The sequence below is a fragment of the Sturnus vulgaris genome, chromosome 6 (assembly GCF_052056855.1).
Source record: "Sturnus vulgaris isolate bStuVul1 chromosome 6, bStuVul1.hap1, whole genome shotgun sequence".
Taxonomy (NCBI): domain Eukaryota; kingdom Metazoa; phylum Chordata; class Aves; order Passeriformes; family Sturnidae; genus Sturnus; species Sturnus vulgaris.
Window position 1 is genome coordinate 15418540 of NC_142248.1, and position 25286 is coordinate 15443825.

At 40.8% G+C, this 25286-nt stretch overlaps 1 protein-coding gene across 2 annotated transcripts in view; it reads left to right on the forward strand.

The window, feature by feature from the left end:
• PLEKHH1 (pleckstrin homology, MyTH4 and FERM domain containing H1) overlaps window positions 1-25286 on the forward strand; it is a 50630-nt gene that overhangs the window by 16650 nt on the left and 8694 nt on the right. For both annotated transcript variants that reach the window (XR_015804462.1, XM_014869425.2), the window contains exons 5-24: window positions 414-497; window positions 1948-2029; window positions 4687-5693; window positions 7998-8076; window positions 8647-8735; window positions 9243-9393; window positions 10372-10511; window positions 11171-11281; window positions 11818-11904; window positions 12870-13031; window positions 13979-14059; window positions 14975-15154; window positions 15284-15392; window positions 15547-15659; window positions 16341-16517; window positions 17310-17407; window positions 19444-19621; window positions 20011-20166; window positions 22739-22839; window positions 24550-24691. Coding sequence is in view for 1 of the 2 variants with exons in the window: in XM_014869425.2 (XP_014724911.2) it covers window positions 414-497; window positions 1948-2029; window positions 4687-5693; window positions 7998-8076; window positions 8647-8735; window positions 9243-9393; window positions 10372-10511; window positions 11171-11281; window positions 11818-11904; window positions 12870-13031; window positions 13979-14059; window positions 14975-15154; window positions 15284-15392; window positions 15547-15659; window positions 16341-16517; window positions 17310-17407; window positions 19444-19621; window positions 20011-20166; window positions 22739-22839; window positions 24550-24691 (3327 nt within the window). In the remaining variant the exon portion in view is untranslated. The remainder of the gene's footprint in view (window positions 1-413; window positions 498-1947; window positions 2030-4686; window positions 5694-7997; window positions 8077-8646; window positions 8736-9242; window positions 9394-10371; window positions 10512-11170; window positions 11282-11817; window positions 11905-12869; window positions 13032-13978; window positions 14060-14974; window positions 15155-15283; window positions 15393-15546; window positions 15660-16340; window positions 16518-17309; window positions 17408-19443; window positions 19622-20010; window positions 20167-22738; window positions 22840-24549; window positions 24692-25286) is intronic.

The window sequence follows — 25286 nt, forward strand, 5'->3', positions numbered from 1 at the left end:
TAGACACTGCTTAATTCTTATAACCTTTGGCCAATAATGTGTGTGTAGGCTGGGGGAACACTGCAGATGCTCAGCAGTAAACAGCAACATTACAAAACCATCTGAAACAGAAAACGCTGCAGACTCTATTCACTGTGGTAGGTGGCCAATTGTTACCTGGCCTGGATTTTGCTATTCCACAACAAACTTTTGAAACAAACCTCTGAATTTAGTTTTAGGGACCATGTAAGACAACTTTCTTGATGTTTTTCAGAGGCCAGCTGAACAATTGTATTCGAGTAGCAGTCTTAAATCTTACGTCTGGAATGGGAGTTTCTGTGTTTCAGTCACTCCTGGTGCAGTAACTCATTGAGAACAGTTAGTTGTGCTCTCCTAATGATCATCTAATGTTGGTTTTGGTTTTTTTGGCACAGAAACAGCTGAGGACTGAGGAAGCCAAAATTGTTCAAGAGAAAGCTGCCAAGATTAAAGAGTGGGTAACGTTTAAGCTCAGGGAGGTAAGTCTCTGGCTTTCTGACAGATTTCAGGGCATGTGAGTAAGTACAGTGGCTGCTCTGCCAGGGGGTTTCTATGTAGGACACAGTCTGGGGACAGTCAGTGTGCCACAGGGACACTCTGCTTGTTTGGCCCTGCACATACTCAGTTGTAGGGCTGGGGTCATCACTCTTACCAAGGGCTGTTTGCTTTGTTGGACAAACTATAAGTGACTCTGAAGTCACCAATGCCCAAAAGCAGTTTCTGAAGATTGACTAGCCACAAGTGGTTTTCACCTAGCTTTCCTTTTACCTCTCCTTTTCTCTGGATGCAGTTTCTATTCCTTTCTGACAGAGCACCTGTTACATAAACATGTCCTTTGCTCTTCTATAATTTGCCATCTCTGACTAATGCTGTTTTCCTACTACCCAGTATTTTTTATCTCTGGCCTCTCTGTTCTATCCATCCTGTGGATTTATGCCTCTATCTGGGCCTACCCTCTAGAAAACAAAGACAGCAATGGGTCAGTATGCAGTTTTAAAGATGGAGTAGTAGTTTTCTTCTGGGAATAGGCTGTCTGATCTTTTATTCCAGGTTAAAAACATGTTTTTCCAAGTTTATGACAGAAAGGGAATTTGTTGGAATTGGGAGAAACAGTCTGTGTGGGCACTGGTTATGTTATGGTGTGACTTTGTAATGTCATTAGATTGCCTAGATGCTGTGCTGCTTCTCTTCCCTGTAAGAAGGGAAGATTTGGTGTGACCTGCTGTGAATCCAGGACCATACACTCACACAGTGTCTTTACTGGCAATGAGCTTTGTGCCAGATGCTGATTCCAGATGCCACAGCATGCACAAGTGGATCACTGCCAGTTAGAGAACTTGGCATCTGTGTTGCCAATGGGTTACTCGAGACAGCACCTCAGGTGATTCCTTCAAGAGGGAAGTCTGTCTGAGTGTCCCACTGCTGTGTTTAAAAATGGGTGCTGAGACTCTTCAATTAAAGGCATAAGGCAAATTTGCAAAGAATGTCTCATGCCCTAATTGGAAATGTAAATGCAGCCTTAATGTTGGTTTGCTTTTTACTTTTGTCCTCTGGATCTTTTACTACATATAGGGTGAGACTGAAAAAATGCTCCTTCTGGGAATGTTTTTTGATTCTCTCTTTCATTAGCATTATTTCTGCAAAGGAGCAAATGATAAGCCATAGCAGGGAAGTAAATTTAAAAATGTATTTGAGAAGTGCCAATAGCTGATACAGAGGCTGTTTGAGAAGGCACAGTAAAATATTTAAAGTGGGTTGTCTAGTGATGCTGCTGATTAGGATTTCAAGGTGACTGGTAGACTCACCCATCGTTTTTTTCCTAGTTAAGAAACTTGAAAGTAATAAAGATTTAAACATGTTCTGTGTAGTGGATCACAAGTGCTCACAATGTTGCATTATTTTTCAGTTTTTGTTATTCTTGTTTCATAGCTTGAGCTAGAAAATTACCACCTGAAAAACTGTAATCAAAGACTGATGGAGCAAATTGAAGCTCTTCAGGATACATTGCAAGGTAAATGAAAGCTGGCACTGCAGTCTAGTAACCACCACAAGAGCAATGGAAGTCAGCATTCCTGGGTTGTATTCTTCATTTTGTCAGAAATTAAAACTTGTGGCAGCAGGCAGTAGAGTTTCTCTGTTACTTAGCCAGGTCAATTTTTAAGATGAGAATAACATGCTTACCTACCTTAACTCTTAATTGTTTTCCCACCAACAATTAAGTATAGACTCAGGTTTTTTTAAGAATCTGCATTTGCCATTAAAATAATCCACTGAGTTCCTGAGGTAGAAGCATTCGTTGAAATACGTTGTAGAACTCTCCATTCACTTCAGTGCTGCAGGGGAGAAATCCCTGATGTATTTCAGTGTACCTCCACATGTGAATTATTCTCATTCCCACAGAACCTCTGCTGGCATGTGAGTAACTGAATCAGCCAAGGCAGCAGCTCTTTGGTCTGCCCTTAGGAGCAGGGTGCCTCTGTGCTATCAGGTTGGGTTGGAGAAAGCTGCTTATGGTGTTCTGGGTTTTTGCACTTCTTTGGTGGCTGGATGGAAAACTTTGGTCTCCAGGCTTGAATGCAACACCTTTTGTCGTAACGTACTTCGAAAAATAAATTATCTTAATTTTTTTTAATGAGCTTGGATTGGTCAGAGTAAGATGAACTAGTTTCCAAAATTTCCCTAGGCATGCGGACAGAGGACATTTCTTTCCTGTAGGAGTCTTTCTGGCATTCCTATTACTCCACAGCAAGGGAATAGGGCAAAATTCCTTCTAAATCCCACCACATTTCTAGTGAAACGCTTTATGACTGGGTTTTTCTCATCCCCTCTGGCTCTGACTATTCACAAAAAGAGAATGCCTGGTAAGCTGCGTTAATAATCTGGTATTAAGTGTTCCCTGGATCCCAGCTCTCTGGGCAGTAAACAGCACTGCCCTCTCTTCTTATCGCTCACTAGTCTCACTATGCCAGGCTGAAATCAGAGGCCTCTGTAGAGAGACAAATCTCGTCTTGCTTGCTGTGCTAACAGTAACAGCTTCTTCTTCATCTCCTGTCACATCTAGGAAGCTGCAAAAATATCAGTAATATTTAAAATGAATGGCTTCTTTTCAATCTACACTAATGATTTACCTTAGGGTCAGGGGAAAATATGTGCTAGGATTTGTGTGTGCCATTGTTATGTGTTAGCTTTGCTAACATTCAGTTCTTTGTAAATCAAGTGCCAAGGTCACGCTCTCATGATTGTCTTTTTCTCAGCTGTTTCCAAGAGCAGGTTTCATCCTCTCCATTGTCAACAGTAATTTATTCTGCTGTTTGCTCTTCCCTCTGTAACTTGGTGTCTTCAGTTTGTTTCTATTTCCTTGTAAATCCCACAGGTGGTTAAGCAATATCCACAGAGTTTGATGTTCAGGCAGTATTTTCAGCAATAGCTGTGCAGAGTCGTGGTCACCCATGTTTTGCAATTTCCAAACCATCTAATGATTTGGTTCTTTTTCAGTCAGGCTGAAATAAATATAAATGCCAAGGTCAATCAAACATCTTCTGCCATTCCAAGTTTTACCTCCACTTTCTCACATTCTAAAGCTGCTCTTTGGTGGAAATGGTACAAACTGAGATAATCTTTAATAATTATGGAAAGGAAGAAAGTATAATAAGTATAAAGTGTAGGTACTAAGTAGACAAAGGACAATGGAGGCAATCTAGGATCTGTCTTTTATGTCATACTCTAACATAGCAACTGACATGGCAGGGAAAGAGCTAAAAAAAGGAATATTTTACCACAAAACTATGTAAGTAACTATTATAAAACTTCGTGACAAAGCACTGTGTGGGTCATATAGCATAAAAGGATGGCAAAAAGCTCTAGGGAAATTCTTAAAAAGTGAGTAAACTCCCCCATTGCTGCGATGTTTAAGAAGGTCTCCATACCTTTGCTGGAAGCCCCATCTAGTCCCTGGGAATGGATGGAACATACCAGATTATTTGATGAGTTAAATCACTGTAGGTCCACTGAAGCCAAAAGCCATGCAAAGCAGTGTTCTGGCCACTTTGATACATTTGACAAAGTGTTGTGGGATAGGTGCACTTCCCTCTCATGTTTTAAGAGAGGTGGCATAATTATATAGGTAAGAATAAAAACTCCTATATTGCATTAGACTGAAAGCTTGCCTAGGCCAGTATCCCATCTCCTGGCTGGCTGTTCACATTCCAGGAAGGACCATACAAAGCAATGCAAGTAAAGCTGTCCTCTCCACATACACTTCCAGCTTCTGCTCTCAGTAGTTTAGGAAGTTCCTAGGCCAGAACTCCTGTACTACTAATACATTAGTTTTTCTGGCCTGTCTGCAGCATTCTGATTCCTTTTTTTGTCTGGGAAAAAACCTTCCTTCTGTAAATTTCAAATGTACTGCCTAATATCATTAGGAACCCCTTAATTTCACTTTTGTCCAAAACAGTGATTAATCATTTCCTATTCATCTCTTCTGTGCTATTCCCAATTATAAATGTATAGTACTTTAGTTATAACTGTGCCCAGCCATCTCTTTTCCATTCTGTATAGTCCTAAGCAGGCTAGAGTGCTACTGAAATACAACTGAATGTACACTAGGAAGCAACATTGAAGATGTCAAAGTGTTTGAATGCCTTAACCATATGTTCTCCTTCTTTGTAGACATGACCAGCATTCCTCCCTTTGAATCTCTTTGGAGCTGTGATTCCCTGAAGCCCCGAGCATCACAGGCCTCTTTTGCTGAGAAGACAGGCCAGAAATCTGTGCTCCTTTCACCTGGTTTCAGAGAGGTGTGTCAGACAGGACCTTCCAAACACGTCCTCTCTTCAGCAAACATAGTCCTTGCCAGTGACACCTTTACTGAAAATGGAGAGGATAAATCTCTGCTTTCCCAGAGCATGCTGAAGCTCATGTCTGACCCATCAAGCTGGAATCTCTCCACAGAGAAAAATGTATTTCCAACCATAAGTTCTGAACACAATTTAGGGTGCTCTGGTCCCTTATCACTGGACCCTCCACCTGAGACCACAAAAATTCTTGAGGCTTTGACTTTCCAGTCATCTTTGGAAGGAAACTGTAGTGCTGTGAGTGCCTTGCAACAAGTGGGTTTGGATGGTACCTGCTTCTCTGATGATCTGAGTGCCAGATTCCATTCCCACCGGCTGGAATCTTCTTCCTCAGGAGAAATAATGAGCCTGCTGGAGAGCCGCCTCCAAACTGCTGAGCCACCTCTGGTTGTGTCAACATCAGCTCTTACAGCACATTCCTTCTTTCCAGGGAGGGAATGCAGCCTTGGGAGTAGCATGACCTTTCCAAAAATACGAACATCCAATACACCAAGAGACAGTATCCAACTAGCCAAGAGACATCACAGCCAGCCACAGTCAGGGGCTAATTCTTTCCATCATGTAATGCACTTAGAGACTAGCACTTTCCAGCCCATAACAGACCCTCCAGTCGGCTGTGGGCACGTGGAGGAGACAGACATTGATGATGATGGAGTAATGATGATGGAGACAGAATGTGGCCTGCTGAGGGGAGAAGCTGGAACGTGTGAGGGAATGTACCACTTACCTGCAGAGCAAAGAAAAGCTGTGAGTTCTGAGGCTGGCACACTTGACCCGGGATGTAAACCTCCCACACCACCGCTGCACCGATTCCCATCATGGGTAAGAAATGCAAGGACAGCAGTAGAGAGGGGCTGCTTATCTTTGTGCCCAGTGGTTAGGCTGCAACACTTCTTGGTCTCAAGGAATTGTTACCTGTGGGTATCACAGGTTACACTCCTGAGCCACCAAGCCAGACAGTTCCAGATCATGGGGCATGCTGGTTCTGTTGACGATATTTTTTTTCTCTTTATAAGGGGAAAAAGATCCATTGGGAAAAACAGTACTTAAGAATCATAGGAATAAAAATGAAAGTCAAAATGTACTGCATTGTGGTTTATCATTATATAGGTCATCAAAAGTTAATCCTTAGTTCTGTTGTCATGTGTTTAAAATAGAAGAAATTAATCATAAATGCAGTGGACCAGACCAAATAGCTCCAGAGTGAGAAAAAGCTGCGGATACTAGAACAGATACATGGATTAGATCTCAGCATTCCTATCTCATGGTATACCTCTGCAGTTAGGAAAATTTTGTGAAAACCTTTGCTGAAGTGAGTATACATGTCTTGTTGTTTTTTCTTACAGTTATTTGTGAGGTCAAATAGATGAATTGTTTTTTAGCCCTAGAATTGTTTAGGATAGAAAAAGCAGCAGGTCACTTTGTCATAGAAGGAAATGAGGCTGGTCAAGCAGGAGCTGCCTTTCACAAACCCGTGGGGCCTGGTCCCCTGGTTGTGCTGCATGTGTTGTGTGATGGCATCAGCATGGTCTGCTCCATGAGCTTCCCCAGCACCAAGGTCAGGGTGACAGGCCTGTAGCTCCCAGATCCCCCTCTGGCCCTTGCAGGTGGTGCCACGTTTGCCAATTCCTGTGACCTGGGACCTCCCTGGGTGCCCAGGGCTGCAGGTCGCTGATGGCCAGTGGCTCAGGGAGCTTTTCTGATGGCTCCCTCAGTACCCTCGGGTAGATCCCACCTGGTTCTGCAGACCTGTGTGTGTCTAAGTGTGGCAAAGCAGATCACTGGGCATTTCCCCTTGGGTTATGGGGGCTTCATTCTGCTCCCCATCCATGTCTTCCAGATCAAAGGGCTGGCTGCTTGGAGAAAAACTGGTTTTACAATCAGACTGAAGCAAAGAAGGCATTGAGTACCTCTGCCTTTTCCTCATCCTTTGTCACTGTTTCCCACTCACATCCAATAAAGGAAGGAGATTCTATTTTTGTTTTTCATGTATTGATAGAAGTCTTTTATTGTCTTTTACTGCAGTAGCCAGGTGAAGGTGTAGTTGGCTTTGCTCCTGCTAATTTTTTCCCTGCATAACTTCATGGTATGCTTGTAGCCGTTCTGAGTCGCCTGTCCCTTCATCCAAAGGTCACAGACTTTGAGTTCAGCCAGAGGCCTCTGATCAGACAGGCTGGTCTTCCTCATTGTCTCATCTTTCAACACATGGGGATGACCTGCTCCTGCACCTTAAAGATTTCCTTCTTGAAGAATGGGACTCTGTCAGCCAGCTTCCTAAACAGGCCAAACTGACAAACCTGGTGGAAATCAATGTAGTATCAAAAGAGAGGATTCTGTTTTCATTTGCTTTTTAAAAGGCTTGGGCAAACAAATGATGTATTGAAACTGCATACTCAAGCACTCATTGTTAATTCTTATGTCTTATATATTGTTTGGTGTACTTGACTTTGCAATCCTAGCTACTTTTATGTATATGTATTACATTTGTTATTTCATAGTGAATTTTGGTTGTATGCTTTAAGGAGCGCCTAGAGGTTTCCTAGCTTTGGGGTTTATCCATTTCACACTGGTTGTTGTCTTAGTCATAACTCTGCATCTAGATACAGAGTTGGGTTTCCCCTCTGTAATTTTTATCAATTCATGAAGCATTTGGAGATCCTTTGAACTGAAAGCACTGTATGTTGTTGTAACTGAGACACAGGCTTACTGAGATCATTCCAGGCATTTCTTTCATTCCCTTATTACAGCATGGGCATCCTTTGCAGCTGATGACTCAATGAATTGTTCTGATATAGGGCTGCTCTTAAGTAATTTTAACGCATGGTTTAAAATTTGGAAAAAAAACCCCATCTGTTTCCAAGCTGTGATACAGTCATTTATTGATCATTGCATGTAGAGGTTTCAGTGTGTGGATGTCACCTCTGTAGCTGGGAATTTGCACACAGTAACACACCTCCATTAATGGTCATTCACGGAACGTGTGGTGGAATTCAGCTATCTTTCTTAGAGAGCCCCTTCTTCCTGCCCAAAGGTGTGACTGTGGTGTGATTCTGTGACATGGGCATTTCTGTCAGTAAGAATTACATTTTTGCCTGATCATGGTTGTTCATGGTGTTACTGTTCCAGGAGAGCCGAATCTATGCTGTGGCCAAGTCTGGCATGAGGCTGTCTGAAGTGGCCATGGTGAACGAGACTTCCAGCTGCTGTAAGTTCTGGACTAGATCCATCCTTAGAGGGAGTTCACAGTGACAGTGTGGGATCTGAGCTTCTGGCTGTTCACATTTCTTCATTTCCTTGCCTGTTTTCAAAGTAAATTTGACTCATAGGTAGCCTCTATAAAGGAAGGGAGGAGGATATATCTGATTTTGGGGATGGTTGATGCTGGGCTATTTGTGCCTCTACATTCAGGGACATCTTCAGGGATTCCATTTTATCCTCCATCAGTTTTGCAGCTAGTCTTCTGCCTCTGCTTGTCTGTGGCCTGTTTTTAGTCTTCTGGGTCACCATCACCTTTGCCTGTTAGGACTTTTTTCTGTTTGTACAGATGATTGCCATTCTGCCATGGGGAGCACAGTGTGGGTAAAGTGTCTTACAGGCTAAATGGAGGGAACATTGTAGCTCTCTCTGAGAATTGTATGGAATTAATAACACATCTCCTGGCCTTTCTGAAGCCAGACTGTCCAGGATGGCAGTTCTCCATGCGCTTTTCCATTAAAACCTCCTTTTCATCAGTTTGTATTATTTGCTCTCTTGCTTTCTCTCTGAATTTCCCCAGTTTCCAATTTCTCGTGTTCAACTTCTGGGCCGTTTACCTATCTCATCTACAGAAATGTCACAGTGCCAGTCTACTCTACGCTGAAGGGGGTAAGGAGTTACCTCCCTTTTCCTGTTGTGGAAAGCATGGTTCAGGGCTGCTAGTAATTTGAGACAGAACAGGATGGAACTGTGCAGTGAAGGAAAGAAAACTGGAGAATGTCAGGAAGTACCAGACATCAAAAGAATGCAGAAATAGTAGCAAATGTTAAATATATTTAAGAACACAGAACATTGCAACAAGTTTTGGTCCGGGAAGTTGCAGTGTGCACTATGAAACCTAGAGGTGATAGTGGGTGTAGCCTAAGGAATGAAATGGAACATAAAACTCGTGGAAGAGTAGGAGGATGTAACCAGTGGAGACCCAAACAGATCAGCTTAGAGAGTCCAGCTTAGAAGTTCTCAGACTAGAAGGGGAGGAACTGAGGAACCTTGGGGCAGAAGTGGGCAAGGCAGTGTGGCAATGAGGGGCATGGGTTGCTCTGCCTCCTGATTGAGGAGGGATTGTCCTGGGGAAACTCTTCTCTCACACATTAACCACACAGGTCTGTTTTCCAGAAAGCCACACAGATCAGCAATGTGCCCTTCTTAGATGAGTCTTCAGGCTCTGATGATGACTGTGGCTCCCATGCCAGCTTCAGGACTTCTACTGCTGGATCTGAGAACAGGAAAGCTAGCATGCCAGGCAGCCCTCGTGCCGTGAAGAGAGGTAAAGTGGGAGTATTGCTACTGAGCAGGATGAGCTCTGTCATCAGTCAGGATGCCCTGAACAGCATCATCAGCAACAGGCAAATGCTCAGCCAGAGTGATGCTAACAAGGAGTTCTCTCAGAATATGTGCAGACATCAACAGCAGAAACAGTAGAAACCTGTTCCTGTAGATGGTTCTTACTGCTGATAGATTTCCTTCAGGCAATTGCTAAACTAAGATTGAGGGCAGGATTGCCCTCCCAAATTCATCACATATCCAGTCATCCATATCTTTGCTGCAACTTCTCCTTGGAAGCAAACTAGTACTGACACAATACAGAAAATATTTTTTCGTCTTTGTCATTGACTGGTAATTTCATGACCAGTAAGTGCATCTCACCTATCTTTGAGACATCAGGTACTTGAGTCCTGATTAGGACTATTTTCCTTGCCTGCTGGGAAGGCTAAACTTGTTGTTGAATGGAATTTTTGTTATAGTTAGTTGTCTCTAAATTTCATATATTTCATGTAGTCTTAACTTCTTTTGTGCTGCGTTGGCAGATGTGCCTGTGCATTGCCATGTACCTGTGGTAAAAGATTCACAGAAAGCAAAGCCCCATTGCTAAGTGAAGAAGCCTTTTCCTTAGTTGAAATCAGAGGGGGTTGAGACTTTGATGGATGTTCCCAGATGAAGCTGTCTCTTCTTCAGATGACAAGTCTGTTGATATATTTATATATATTTTAATCTGGTTTTATTCAGCAATAAATTTATTTCACTGTCAGTATCCAAAACTCACTTTTCACTTGTCTTCTTAGGGAAATAAAAAGAGGACTCAGAAGTCACATTAGTGGGGTTTGATTTTCTAAAGTCTGATCTGATTTGTCCTTGAACCAAAAAAACTCTTAATGGTGAATACAGAAACTTTTTTTGAGTGTACAATATTCAGTGCATGCTTTTGTCTAGCCATAACTCTCATTTCTTCCTTTATTTTGAACAGGTGTATCTGTGTCCTCACTAAGCTCTGAGAGTGACTATGCCATCCCTCCTGATGCCTACTCCTTGGATGGTGACTATTCAGAGCCAGAGCATAAGCTGCAGCGAACATCTTCCTATTCCACTGATGGTGGAATCTGCGCTGTAAGACTTGCACTGTAACTGCTGTGCTACACTTGCAAGGGGTGCAAACAGAGCCTTGGCCTTCAGAGAAAAGTGCAACTACAGTATATTGAGTAAAGCCCCTGCAAAGTGATGCTCTAACAGACTGGGCTATTGGTCCAGCTGATTGATATAAAAAGACATCATCTGGTGCTTCAGATGAAGGTGCAATTTGTGTTAGTTGGTAGGTAAAAGTATAAGCATCAGGGGCTGTCATCTTTCCTGATGACCTGATATTGGTTTCCTGTAGTTGTATTCTACTTTAATGAAGGCCTTACACTTTTGGGACAAAACAAATTTGGAAATTCAGAGGAAGGAAGAAGAAAGGAATGAAACCTCAAAACAGGCAGCATTGAAGTCTGTACTCTTCAATGTAAGGGATCAAACAGACAAGGAACAGGGGTCTAATCATGGTGTAGAGACAGCTTTCACTTTTATTTGAAGAATCAGTGCCTCAGTAGGAAGAGAAATAAGTTTACAGTGCATCAAACAATCAGTGAAATTATCTTTGCTGACTGCTACCAAACAAAGCAGAAAATTATGAGAGATGCAGCAAATGTCTGGGCTTGATTTCAGCACACTTGCGTTTGTATTTTGAGAGGTGCAAGATGACCTCCTCTCCCCATTGCTCTGTCCTTCAGGAACCCATGGAGAAATCAGGCTACTTGCTGAAAATGGGCAGCCAGGTAAAGACGTGGAAAAGACGATGGTTTGTTCTCAGAAACAGACAAATCACATACTACAAGTCCCCGGTAAGTCACTGGGATACATGTCCTCCACTCTAGAGGCACAGAAAAATTTAATACACTGAGAAAACACTTTTGATTAGTCACGTCACTGTTTTGAAAAGCATTATGAACATTAGAAAGATTCACTGTATGCATCAAATGAAGAACGAAGTTATTATTGATAAACTTGTTACTTCTGAAGGTGGAAATGCAGCCACCATCTTTGTACCTATCATGTGTTGTACTGCCTTCCAGTTGGAAAGGGTTTGGTTTGTTGGTGTTTGTTTGGCCTTGCTTTTGTTTTATTAATCATAATGTCCAATCTGAACTCCATAAGACAGCATTTATTGTCACTGCCCTTGCTATATTGTCTGCCACTTCTGAGGAGACTTTTGCAACAGGATCACACAGTCTCATATTTCACCTGGCAACCTTAGGCTGTCCTTTCCAGCTTACAAATGCAGACTCCAGCCTGCACGTGAATATTATCCTGTATTTAAGTAATCCAAGACCCATCTGAGGTTTCCTACTGAGAAAATGGTTTGCTTTTCTTTCCTCAGAGTGATGTTATCCGCAAACCCCAAGGGCAGCTGGAGCTGAATTCTTCATGCCAAATTGTCAGGGGTGAAGGGTCCCAAACATTCCAGGTAGGTGTTGCTTTTTTATCCTGCATATAACCATACACTTAGTAGCTGAGTGAGGGAGCACTTAATTCAGACTCAATGGTACTGTGTGTCTCAATAGATATGAGCAAACTTTATCTGGTCTCTGTTTCCTGGCACAAAACAGACACTTAGTCTAATTAATAGTGAGGAAAGTGCTAATTTGTAACTCAATTACACCCTTTTGAAACCGAAAGAAACTTGTATTTATTTTTCTCCTGTTTTACACTAAACACTTTCCTTTTTCTGCAGGAATTAGAGGTTGAAATCTATGGGGGGAAATGATTCTTATGACAATTAAAACCAGCTAGTACCTGGGATCTTTCTGAGAGACTTCTCTTAAATATCTCAAGCCTGACTTCACATGCCTGGAGGATCTAAAGAAACATCTGAATAGTTTGACTCCTTTTAGAATATGACTTCTAAAGTATTAGAAGTTAGCCTATCACTGCATTTCACTTTTAAGTCATTATTGACTTAATTAGTTTCTTTCAAACTTTGAAAGGTACATGGCCTAGATTGTGAGCTACCTTCTGCTCTTATGGAACTGAAGTTGCTAAGGCCTAATAGTATTAGATTTATAGCATCTTTCCTCTCAATCACAGAGTAATGAAGGCAAAATGTAATACAAAGTGAAGGCAGCAAAACCCCACATTGATGTAGTCACCTTTAAAATGAAAAACTGGCAGCAGCACTGAGAAACAAAGAAGGATGAGAGAAGACACAAAGCCACGGTATCCAACAGAAACAACAAGAAAGCTTATGAAAATTTGATTCATCTGAGTTTTGTTTTTTTCACTTGGGCGTTGAGGATTAGCACCTTTTTTCTTACCCTCAAAAAAGTCTCTCCTAAATGACCAAAAAATCTGTACGGGATAAAGAAACACGGCAACTGAAAAAAAGATTTTTAGGTATGCAGCTTTATACTTTCTCACTTATTTTCCTTCTAGCTTGTGACAGAAAAGAGAACTTACTTCCTGACAGCAGACTCTCCCAACATCCTGGAGGAATGGATTCATGTCCTCCAGAGTATCCTGAGAGTACAAGCAAGCGGTCCTGTTGGTGTTCCTCACAACGATGCTAAACCTACTGTGAAAGGCTGGCTCACCAAGGTAAAATAATATTTCATACTTCATGTTAGCTCAGAATTGACAGTGTACCAGCTTCTTGATTTGCACAGTAAATGTGAGCAATAAATTAGTATTTTAATACTCTCTGTTAGAGTAGGGAAAGAAGGAAAAGTGGCTGTAGATTTCTGTTTTCAGAGTGAAACATTTATATTAGTGATAAGGAATGGGACAAACAAGGCTACTGAAAGGTACCGACTGTCCAGTAGTAAGTAATAACAAAAACCTAGCTTATTATGCATTTCTTCAGCAAAATTCACAGAATATCATAGTAAAAATATTAACAATGTTGAATGTCACATTTAATTGATCTTTGACTTGGTGATATAGGAGAGTTTAAAAAAAGGGTTTGTATTGTTCCAGGTTAGCATTTAGTTCTGTTGTAACAGACTGCAGGTACATCAGTACAAGGTACAATGGGTGAAAATCCTTATTCTTTATATCATTTCCATAGATTAATTTGACATTGCAAGTTACTATGAATATTTTAATATAATTCTTGTCAGATTCTAAGATGGTCAAAGACAACCTGCATCTGAAGGTTATTCATCTGCAATAGGAAGCAGCTGTCTAGACTACAGGTTGATTCATCTTTTCTTGCTGAGATGAACTGATTTGTTTTTATTAATCTTTAAAATGTTATCCTTAATATTGTATTTCAGTATACAGAATTTCTGAGTTACTATGAATGAGTAAAACACTTCATGAAATTTTAGACCCATTCTCTTAAGCACCCATGTACATGGGTGGAATGTACTTGCCTGTTTTTGGAAGGGGTGCCCTGTAGGTTTAGAGAGGAGCTTATATTAGCATAAAACAAATAATAGATGCAAAGTTTTAAGGGAGAGTTTAATTTAAAATTGAATTCCTAGAAAGTCATTCTGGCAATACTTCTGTTATTAAAAACATGAATATGTTTGTCCTTCCTACAGGTCAAGCATGGTCACTCTAAGCTGGTGTGGTGTGCACTGATTGGAAAAACTTTCTACTACTATCGAAATCATGAAGATAAGGTAATTCCTTTCCCTTCTTTTTCCTGGACCCTCCTTTCCCTTTTCTTATGAAGATTTTCTTCACTGTTACTACTTCTGTGTCTCGGGTCTCTTTCTTGGTTGTACTTTTCTAACAGCACCTGTTTCACAAAGAGAATCAATATTTTCCCTGATTTTATTTTTTAAGCTTAAATGACAGCAGACTTAAAAGGCAAGTGATTGCTCTTTCTCAGATGACTCTGTATCTTGTTCCTCATTTCCTCCATTTGTCTTGTGTAGCCTTCTGAGCAGACTTTTATGCAGCACCTGATAGATCCCATATTATCATAATGAAAACAGATAATATCAATATTCTGGGAAGAGGGAGGTAATCAATGTTGTGTGCTTCCATTTCTGGACACCTTACCCAATAGTCCATTACTTTGTCTTGGAGATGTCAAACCTCAAGTTTTAGAATATCAAAAACTATTGTGACTTGTATTTGGAATTGACCTCCAGAGTTAGTACAGCAGGTATCCTCTCTTTTATCTGAATCTAACTACTTACAAAATTTTAAAAGTATTTCTTTTCCAGTTGCAAGCAGAAAGTCTGACCAGGGTCAGAAAACAATGGCTCAAGATACTAAGCAACTGATCCTCATGTGTAATGGGAAGAAGGCAGTATCTTTTGGGAAAAAAAATCTTTTTATTTGCATAGTCTCATTCTGACCTGTAGATGCTCTCCCAAGAAAAATAAAACCAGTGACACACTTTGTAAGTACTTTATGAGAGAAGAGATTCTCTAGAAGTGCAAGATTGCATTAGCTAAACATTGAATTGTTTATTCCATCCATTTTACAGAACTTTCAGCATTTTTACTTGGCTTTTCTTTCCCAGTGTTCCTTGTCCATACTGGGAGATGAGTTACATTTATCTAATGTGCTTCTGTTCCTCACAGTGTCCTTTAGGGCATCTGCCCCTGCGTGAGTCTAAGGTGGAAGAAGTAGACCGTTCCTGTGACTCTGATGAAGATTATGAAGCCACTGGTGGAGGACTTCTCTCATCCCACTGCACATTGGTGATTCACCCACAGGACCAGAGTCCCACCTATTTACTTATCCGCACCAAACAGGAGAAGGTATAAAAAGGAGTCTTTTTCTGGAGAGCAAGAGTCTTTTGGTCAGTGAGCAAATGGGTCACACAAGCTTAACCTGTCTGTAGAAAACAGGTCTGAATTGACCCATCCTGTTCTCATCCTTATGCCTAGAACACCTGGCTGTACCATCTGACTGTTGCAGCTGGTAGCAGTAATGCCACAGTGGGCACGTCATACGAACAGCTCATTGGAAAACTATTGGATGCAGAGGGAGACCCTAGTAAGTAAGCACCACAAACTTTTCCATGGTAGCAAAGCATAAGGAAGAATAATTTCAATTCCCAGCTTAATCCAGTCAAAGGTGAGGGAAGGGGATTCTCAGTAGTACATCATATGGTATAGTGTCTTTCTCCCCTTGTTCTCTGCTGCCTCAGATTCTCCTCTGTGGAAGCATCCTATGTTGTGCTACAGTAAAGATGGGTTACACACATCTCTCACTACTCTGCCATCAGAGGCTCTACAGACTGAAGCCCTGAAACTTTTTAAGGTATTTAAAGGGACATTGTATGGTTTTCAGTTATTCTGCTCTGTAGTTGGGGCAGTAACATTGTTTGGTCATATTGTACATTTACTGTCACTATGGGTTGCTTTAGACAGGTCTGCTGGTTCATTTAGTTACGAGAGAACTGTTGGATTTTAAGTGTCATTCATTCTTTGGAGGTTTAACTTTTCTTGTGCAGAATCTGGGTTTAGGAGTAATGCTCCCCACAGACTTTATGCTTCAAAATCAGCTTTGTCTTCCTCTTTCCTCTCCAATAGTTGGATTGAAGGAAACAGCAACAATTCACTAGCAGACTCAGTTGTGTCAGTAAGACCAGTGGTGAAGCTGCTGGAGATGACATTTTTGTGTTCTCCAAGTGTAAGATCAGGAATGAGACTGGACAGTGTGAACATGGTGAACACAGGCATGGAAGGCAGGAAGCACATTTTCCCCTCAATTCTCTTGCTGACTTGTAACTTCCTTAGACTGGGGGAGGTTCAGTAATTTTTTTAGTTGCCATCACTAAGGAAGGAGGAATAGGAATTAAGTATTGACTCTCTTCCCTCCTCTCAAGGTTATTTATTAACTGTCTGTAAGTTAATAAACATACCTGGTGAACCTGGCCTGCAAAGTACCAGAGAAAAGTTGCTGTATTTGTGGCATTGACTAACTTCTGTCCTTTCACAGTCCTGTCAGCTGTTCATCAACGTTCCTGTGGAGGCATCCTCTATTGATTACCATGTGTCACTTGCCCAGACAGCACTGCAGGTGTGCTTGACACATACCGAGCTGCAGAATGAAATTTACTGTCAGCTTGTTAAACAGACCAGCTGCCGACAACCCCAGAACCACTCAGTCATTCAGGTCAGTTCCTCTTCATTTAGTGCCGCAAAAACTTTCCATTTAATCCCGTTTTTTTAATTAGTAGCTATGGGACTGGTTCTCCTAAAATAATGCTTATGCTGGGGGAAGGAGAATCTCAACACTGATCTTCAAAGAACACTACTAAGAATATAACTTGGAAAATAAATTTTAGTTTAAATGTAGCTGTTTACCACTTGCAAATGGTCTATTCAGATCATATTCAGAATCAAAGTTCATAGCTTGTGTTGTCTTACTGTCATGTGGTATTAATTTTAAATAATCAACAGCATACAAGTCATGAATATTGCTATTAAACATGAAACCTGAATCTTGCACTGTAATTGTTGGGCAAATAAAATTAGTAAGTTACAGCATGAATGTACATAGGCGATTACAATATTCCCAGCTCAAATGAGACGTTAAATTGAGGTTGAATAATAATGGATCTAATTTGAAATAAAGTTTCCCAGTGCTTTTTTGGTTATGATTTTCAGTTACACAGTATTAATTTAAGTCTTAATTGTTGACTCAGTTGTAGTTACACTAAAATTTTCAGAAGTCTAAGTGTTCAGAAGAAGCCAATCATATAGAACTTTTCTCAGAATCCAGATTGAGATACTGAAGAGCAGTCTGCCTGACCATTGCAGCCTTTGAAACATCTTGAACTACACATCCACAAGGGGTCACTCCAAAAAGCACTAGTCACCATCCATCCTTTTGGCTGTATTATTCTGTGAAAGACAACAGGTAAGTAGTACAGCACAAGAGTGATGTCCAGTTTTGTGTTCACAGTGCTGGCAGCTCCTGGCTTTGTGTGCTCCTCTGTTCCTGCCTCAGCATCACTTCCTCTGGTACATCAAGCAGCACTTGCAGCGACATGCAGACCCCAGGTAAGGACTGCAGCAGCATTTCCTGCTGCTCAGCTGACTGCCTCCTGCACCCACTGCAGATAAAGAGGGAAGTTTTTTGCTTATGCAGCTACTTTCTTTTACTGACAGAAAGACAGACCAAAGTAATTATTGGGAATGAATTATTCAGATTTTAGGTGATTTTTGTTAAGACAAAAGTAAAAGAGTAAAAGTAAAAAATCCTTTCAAACAAATACTCATATTCCATTAATAAGCCTAAATCTGTCATGGAACTCAAGACTGCTGGCACTGCAAAGGAAACATGTACTCCTATCAAGTATTTTATTTTCTTAACTGTTGCCTCACATTCGCTATTTCTTCTCAAAAGCAAAAATACAGTTATTGGGCACTCCTCAGTGTTCAGGTTCTCTCTCCATTTGCTAAGACAACATGTTAGGGATCTTTTGTCTAGTAGTAGCAACTATCTCTTCAAACTTGTGCATTACCAGCTCCCAGACAGACCCATTCAACTCACTAGTGGAGACTAGTGTTAGAGACTGTTGAATTTCGTAAGGATTTGCTGGGCCATGTGAAACTTATTTATTACATCAGCTTTAAGCTCTACTATGCTGATGATCTGCCCAAAAGCACCTTGTGAACAAATATACTCCAGGCAGAAACAAATAAGTTTATTTATATGATCCAGCTATGAAACAATTATAAGGGCTAGAAAAAAACCCAGAAATTACATGAAAATGTGCCAGTGTTCACCTAGAGTTTAGCTTAGATTTGGAGCAGTTGCTAAATGGGATTTAGCATGGCTCTTTCTCCCTAGCTCTAGGAATACTTTACTCTCTTTGGATGGAGCACATACAGCTGTTTCTTGACCAGTTAAGTAGATATACTTTCCCCGTTTCTCACAGCAAGCAAGAGACTAGAATGTTTACACTGCATAATGCCTATAGTCTAGATCTATTCTAGGTATTAAAAGATCTTAATTAGAAGAATTATAGATCTCGATTCCAGGTATTGTTTTTTGTGAAAGGTGATCTCAGTGTACATATCCAGTCTCTAAGAGAGGAAGAAAAGTGGGGCAGAGTTCTAAGTGAGAAGTCACAGGGCTCAGGAGCATCTGGAAACCAGACATAACAGCTTCTTGATGAAGCAAGATTATTTATTTGAATATTGTCCAAGGTCATTACTGGAGAGGTGAACAATATATTGCTACAGTGAAAAGCCAGAACTCCTGATTTCCATGTTGCTTGTAGGGATTTAACTGGAGGTTTAATCATGTACTGAGTTCCTGAAGGCATCTTGAATGAAATTATTTTCCCCTGCAAAGTGATAGCAGAGTTATAAATCCATGTAATTCCATTTCAGAGCTTATTGAGTATATACATTCTTAACATTTTTGTGCAAGGTGCAGTTGAGCATTCCTGCTTGACTTTAGAGACACTTACATCTTTTTGATGCTGTTCAGTGGAGCACTGTCTTCAGTAGACAGTAAACTGATCATCCTGATAACTATCCCTATCCTGTAGTGAACTGTAAACAAATCTAACCTTGCTTGGAATCTCTGTCAAATCTCTTGGTGACTGATAAGGTTAATGGAAACTTACCGTTTGTACAACCGTGTAAATTAATAAACGCAGTTTGTAATGCATTAGTCTCACAGGATTACACAGCTCAATATTTACTAGGACTTGACATGATAGTAACTAAATTACACTGGAATGACAGCAAAGTTTGGGGGTGAATTGATCTCGACTTGACAGATACTGTGATGGCAACAGGGTACAAAAGAAGATATGTGTCCAGTCCACCTAGAAGCAGGGAATACTCTTGTATTTCCTAGAGACTGCATTGTCTGCCTTAGTTTTACAGGTCCTTGGAGCCGAGGTCTGTGTTGTAGCTTTTCAGTTGAGCTGTCAGTCTGTTGAGATGAGCAGTGTATCTGCACAGAGACATTTCTTTACTTGAGCAAAAGCCTGAGGGAGGAATGCGTTGTCATAGCATGGGAAGTTGAAGAGGACATGGCATTGGAGCATGTTTGTGGTTCTCTCCCCGTCTTTGCCTAGGAGTGAGACAGGCAAGTATGCCATCTACTGCCAGAGATCAGTAGAGCGCACCGTGCAGGCTGGGGAGCGGGAAGCCAAGCCCTCCCGGATGGAGATCGTGTCCATCCTGCTGAGAAATCCCTACCACCACTCCCTCCCCTTCAGCATCCCAGTGCACTTCATGAATGGAACGTACCAGGTGAGCCACCACAGCTGCCTTTCTTCTGGGCACTAGAGGACTGCACCGTGGCCTGCCTCCTTCATGTGGGCACCATGGTATTACACATATCAGGTATTGGGAGATAAACACTGCTTCTCCTCCTTGGTGTTTTAGCTGATTTTCCAAAAAAGTGAAAGGAATTCATCCCTAGCTCTACAGATTTTAGGAAGGAAAGGTAGCTGAGAGATGTTGGAAGTGTCTCAATATGGGAAAGAATGTGGTATCAAGGGAGACAGTACACAAGTGTTGTCACTGGAGCTGGCAGTTAATCCTGAGATGCTAATCCATAGAAAACCACCTTCATTCGTTTTGATACTTATCAATGGTCACTATTCTTTTATCCTCAGTTAAGTCCTCTTTCATTGCAGGTTGTAGGTTTTGATGGTTCCTCAACAGTTGATGAATTCATCCAGAGACTGAACCAGGAAACAGGAATGAGGAAACCATCCCATATGGGATTTTCTCTGTTCACAGATGATCCTTCTGGCAGGAATTTGGAGCATTGTTTGCCCGGCAATATGAAGGTATTTATTTTTCTCCTCTGCTACCTTTAGTATACGTCTTTGAAGGACTGCTAAAAGGTTAATAAATCTTTCTTAATGAATTAAGATCAAATAAGCATGGATATTGTCTATCTAGATTAATATTCACAGACAAGATATTAATTTCTGCACTTGGGTCACAGCAACCCCATGCAGTCCTACAGAGAAGAGTGCTGGAAAGAGGCTAGAAAGCTGCTCAGAGGAAAAGTATCTGAAGATCTTGGTCGAGAGCCATCTGAACATGATCCAGTAGTTTGCCCAGGTGGCCAAGAAGGCCAGTGACATCCTGGCCTGTGTTAGGAACAGTGTGGCCAGCAGGACCAGGAAAGTGACTGTTTCCCTGTACTCAGCACTGGTTTTGGGCCCCTCACAGTAAGAAAGACATTGAGGTGCTGGAGTGGGTCCAGAGAAAGGCAACAAAGCTGGTGAAGGGTCTGGAGGGTAAGTCTGATGAGGAGCAGCTGAAGGAGCTGAGGTTCTTTAGCCTGGAGAAAAGGAGGCTCAGGGGGACCTCACTGCTCTCCACAACTGCCTGAAGCGAGGCTGCAGCCAGGTGGGGATCAGTGTCTTCTCCCAAGTAACAAATGACAGGACAAGAGGAAGCAGCCCAGAGTTGCTCCAGGGGAGGTTTAGATTGCCTATTAGGCAAAATTATTTCACTGAAAGGGTTTCTCAAGCATTGGAACAGGCTGCCCAGGGAAGTGGTAGAGTCGCTGCCCCTGGAAGTATTTAAAAGATCTGTAGATATGTCACTTGGGGACATGGTTTAGTGGTAGACTTGGCAGTAATGGTTTGATGATTAGGCTTGCTGATCTTAAAGGTCTTTTTCAAATGAAATTATTCTATGATTCTATAATTAGCTAGACTAATCTAATATAGTTCTTAATAGAAAAACCTATTTTAGTAGGTAATTAATTGGTCAATTTTTAGAAAGTCTAACTCAGATTTTAGCACATATTAAAGTTTCATTTGTCTTGACTACAAAATTGAAACATGACTGAGCTAGCCAGCATGATCAGATATCATAACTGACATCAAATGTGATGCTCCTAATTGAGACAAATTTACATTAGGCTGAGAGTCTTTTGGCATGTCTGTATAAATTCCATCTGTTGGATTATGAAGTATCTCCTTGCTATCTCCAGATAACTCAGGCTTTCATTGTTCATAAGTATACTTGGGGGGAAAGCTCTACTGAGTATGGCTCCACTTTAAGAAAGAGTGTAGTGCCTCAGATCAAGGGAAAAAGAAAGCAGATAAAGTGTTACCATCTGTGACTTTCATATGGAGATTTTTACCCATGCTGTAGCTGAATGGCTGCCTTAATTGAGCAGGCTGGCTGCCGTGAATGAGACCCATCAGATTTTGGTACAAATCTGTGAAAATAATTTGTCATACAGCATTAATGGAGGAATAGTTGTAGTGACAACTTTTGAAGAGGCCCTGATACCTGTAGGGAACTTAAACAATCAATTTTACAGTGTAAAATTTCACATTAAGCAACAGAGGGAGAAGATACCAATAACTTTGAAATAGATGGTTTGAAAGGAAACTACCACAGACAGTGCCAAATGATATAGTTTGTATCATGGCCTGATAAAGATCATATAATCTGGAGCTTTGCTGGTAATTGGACCATCTGGAGAGATGAGGCATCAGAGTAAACAAAGGACCTTGAGATAATCAAAGGCATCACTTAGCCTGGGCAAGTAAACAATAACCAGCAAAAGTCGGTTGCTTAAGAGAAGTTTAGAGATCTGATGATGTATTTCATGTGGCTTCTTATGCTCACATTCCTTTCATTGAGATGCCATCAAAAGAGAAGTAGGGGCCTTCATTAGACCACTTGTAAAAGGACTGGAATAACCAAAAAGAGCTGAATGGAACAAAAAATCCACAAAATCCCTTATGTTATTATGAAAAATATGTGTGAGTTACAAAGTTGGAATCTAGGACCAAACATTCCCAAAATTTGGACATTCACATCCAAGGGTTTGGTACAGCCATGCACATTCTGCTGCTGTTCAGAGGATGTCTTAGTGCTTTAGTTTGGCTCAGGAGGGCACTTTTGAAGTAAACCTACCAATCATTCCTCTTGACCATGCTTTGACTCACATTAAGGAGTAACCTGTGAGCATGAAATGGATGATTTTTACATGAAACATGAACTGGAAGTTGTCATCCAGCATAGTAGTGGGCTTTCAGGTCATTTGGTCAGACTACTGGTGTGGGTATGGAGGCTTAGGAATGTGCAGATCAGTTCCTCCTGAGCTTTGCTACTTGCTAATGTAGACATAGCCACGAGAGTTATTACCAGACCAGAATTCAGGTGTCCCCCTGCAGGTTAGAGCTGGAGTTATCAGTTGTAATGCTTTAATTGTTACGTACTGTGCAATAGAAAAAGGAGGTGTTTTGTCACTTTGAACTGTGTTTATGCTGATCCAGTGTTTATTTTCTGTGTTTCACACTATTTTATTCACTTACTTTCCCCTCCAGCCTTGACTATATATTTCATCTCAGTTTGTGTCTCTTCTCTTCTTGATATTTTTTAAAGATCTGTGATGTAATTTCTAAATGGGAACAAGCCTTAAAAGAATTGCATCCTGGGAAATATGAAGGTGGCACAAGAATTGTAAAGTTGACCTATAAGAACAGGTACTGTCCTCTGTTTGGTGGCCTTACTACTGCTGTTAATTAAACATTCTAGACTGCATATATCTGTGTAGATGACCAGTAATTTATAGTATCACTGGTGCCAAAACTATTTTAGCTAAGATTCAGTTAAATCCTATGGATGATACATTTACAAAAGCACATGGCCTAAGGGTAAAACCCAAACCACTTTGGAACAGCAGAATAGACTTAAAATGAGTTAACAACTAGCTGTAGCACAATAAGGCATCCTTGGCACAATTTCACTTGCCTAGATCCTAAAACTTAATTAAAGAATGTGTGTTAGGTGAGAGGAAGTGAGACCTAGAGGAAAAATCACTAGTGAAAACAAGTATGTTGAAACTTGCAATTAAGTGAACAGTCACAATGATGATAAAGATACAAGAACAATGTTCTAAATTATATGAGCTGTAGAAGAGATATCTAGTAGCAGAGCCCAAACTTTATAAAGAAAGAAATGTTAAAAGTTTGATGATGAAAGGTGGTAGAGAAGGGAAGTACAAAGCAAAGATCTAAATCAAAAATTGGAACGAATTAATCACTTATAATACAGATAGGAATTCTGAATTACAGTAAATCAAGAGCTGTACGAGAACAAGGAATGAATTCTCTTTGCAGGCGAAACAAAGGCTGCCCCAAAACTGAACAGAGAGCTCAATATTGAACATACGAAGGTTTTGTTGACTGTAATGGTGGAAACAAATTTCTGTCAACTTTGTCAGTTGGTATAATAGAGGTGAAAGCAGAAGTTATTGCTTTTGACCCAGAAGGCTGTATTTGCTTCAGGAGTGAAACTCTGCAGAATTATTTTGTTGGGCTGGAATGTGCATTGACTAGACAGCAAGGATGCTTTCATAAGGTCTTTCCAAGGCTGGACTGTTCTAACACCAAGGACTCTGATAAGACATTTGTAAGGTCAATACTGTCCTAATAGTGTAGTTAATCTCAAAGTAACATAAAAATAAATAAACCGATCCATGGGAATGAATACTTATGTAGTGGAATTGTGGAATTTGTAGCCATAGAGGCAGCTTGAAATTAATGTGTGAATTAATTGTTGTGGACTGTAAGTATGAGGAATGGTTATGGAAAGCATTCCCCAAGTTGGTGTCTTCAACCTCAACTAGTAATCTTGCTATACCATATTAAAAAAATCCAAGTGTGAGTGGAATAAAAAACAATAGGATGCTTTGATTTACAAGCATGTTTCCTTAAACAAAGTCTGCTGATTTGGTTTCCTATTTCCTGCTGAAGCAAGCTAAATCATTTTTTAGTAAGTCTTCAGTGTAAGAGGTCAAATCCAAGCTGGCAAGTCTACAAGGCTGTACATGTAGAGCAGAGGTAGTTCTCTTTTCTGTGATAAGCAGAGAAGGTCATAATTTAAATATTGCCTGTCTGTGCTTGATGGAGATGAATGGACACTGATTTAGCTGTGTTTAATAAAGGTTCACTGTCTAGAAGTGGTTGGCTTACAGAATCCAAATAGCTTCCAAAGCTGGGAAACATGTTTTGAGCCTCCTTACTCAAATCTTGTTCGTAAGGGAAGCACCTCAGCTTCCAAATCTGTCTGGTACCCCATCAATGGAGAAAAGCCCAAAACAAAACACACTTTTATTTTGCCTCACCTTGAGTTCCCAGCTGTACTTCGAGTTCACAGTATCTTTTTACCTCCACAATCCTCTCTACTTTTAGACTGTACTTTCGGAGCCAAGCCAAAGGTGAGACAGACCGTGAGCGGTTGCTCCTGGCCTTCCAAGTGAGCAATGAAATAGCCAATGGAAGATTTCCTGTTAATAAGGAATTAGCTCTGGAAATGGTGGCTCTAATGGCTCAAGTGAGTATGGCAGAAATCCTCTCTTTTGTCCTCCCTCAGCTGTACCCTGTTTGACTGAGCAGCTCCCTTTTCCATCAAGAGCACATCAAACATACAGTGTGATGTATCTAACAAACACCCATCAGCTGTACTGTAACAAATACACTGAGTAGCATACACGTGTTACAGCACCTTTTGCTGTAGGGAAATTTGCTCTAGCTGTGCCTCTCCTTCTCTTCTCAAGAAAAATACTGGCAAAACCAGAATGAGGCTGGACTATCACCAGACCTGCTCCAATTAGTACCTTAGTACAGATACGGAAATAGTACCACCACTAGAATTCCATTAATAGTAAAAACTTCCCCTCTTGCACTGCCAATACCCTCTTACTCTTCTAAAATCCTCCATTAAGTTGCCAGGCTTGCATTTAGTATTTTACTACATAAAACACACATTGTGGATTGTTGGCATGATAAGCAGAATAATAATAGTTTTTTACTGCCCTGAAACTGCATGTTGTATTTGTTAAAGCAGCGTAAACTGAGGTGAAGAAGCTGGGAGCACGGTTCAAACTATTTACAAATATGCTGTTGTTTTAATTGGCCAATTGAAAAGA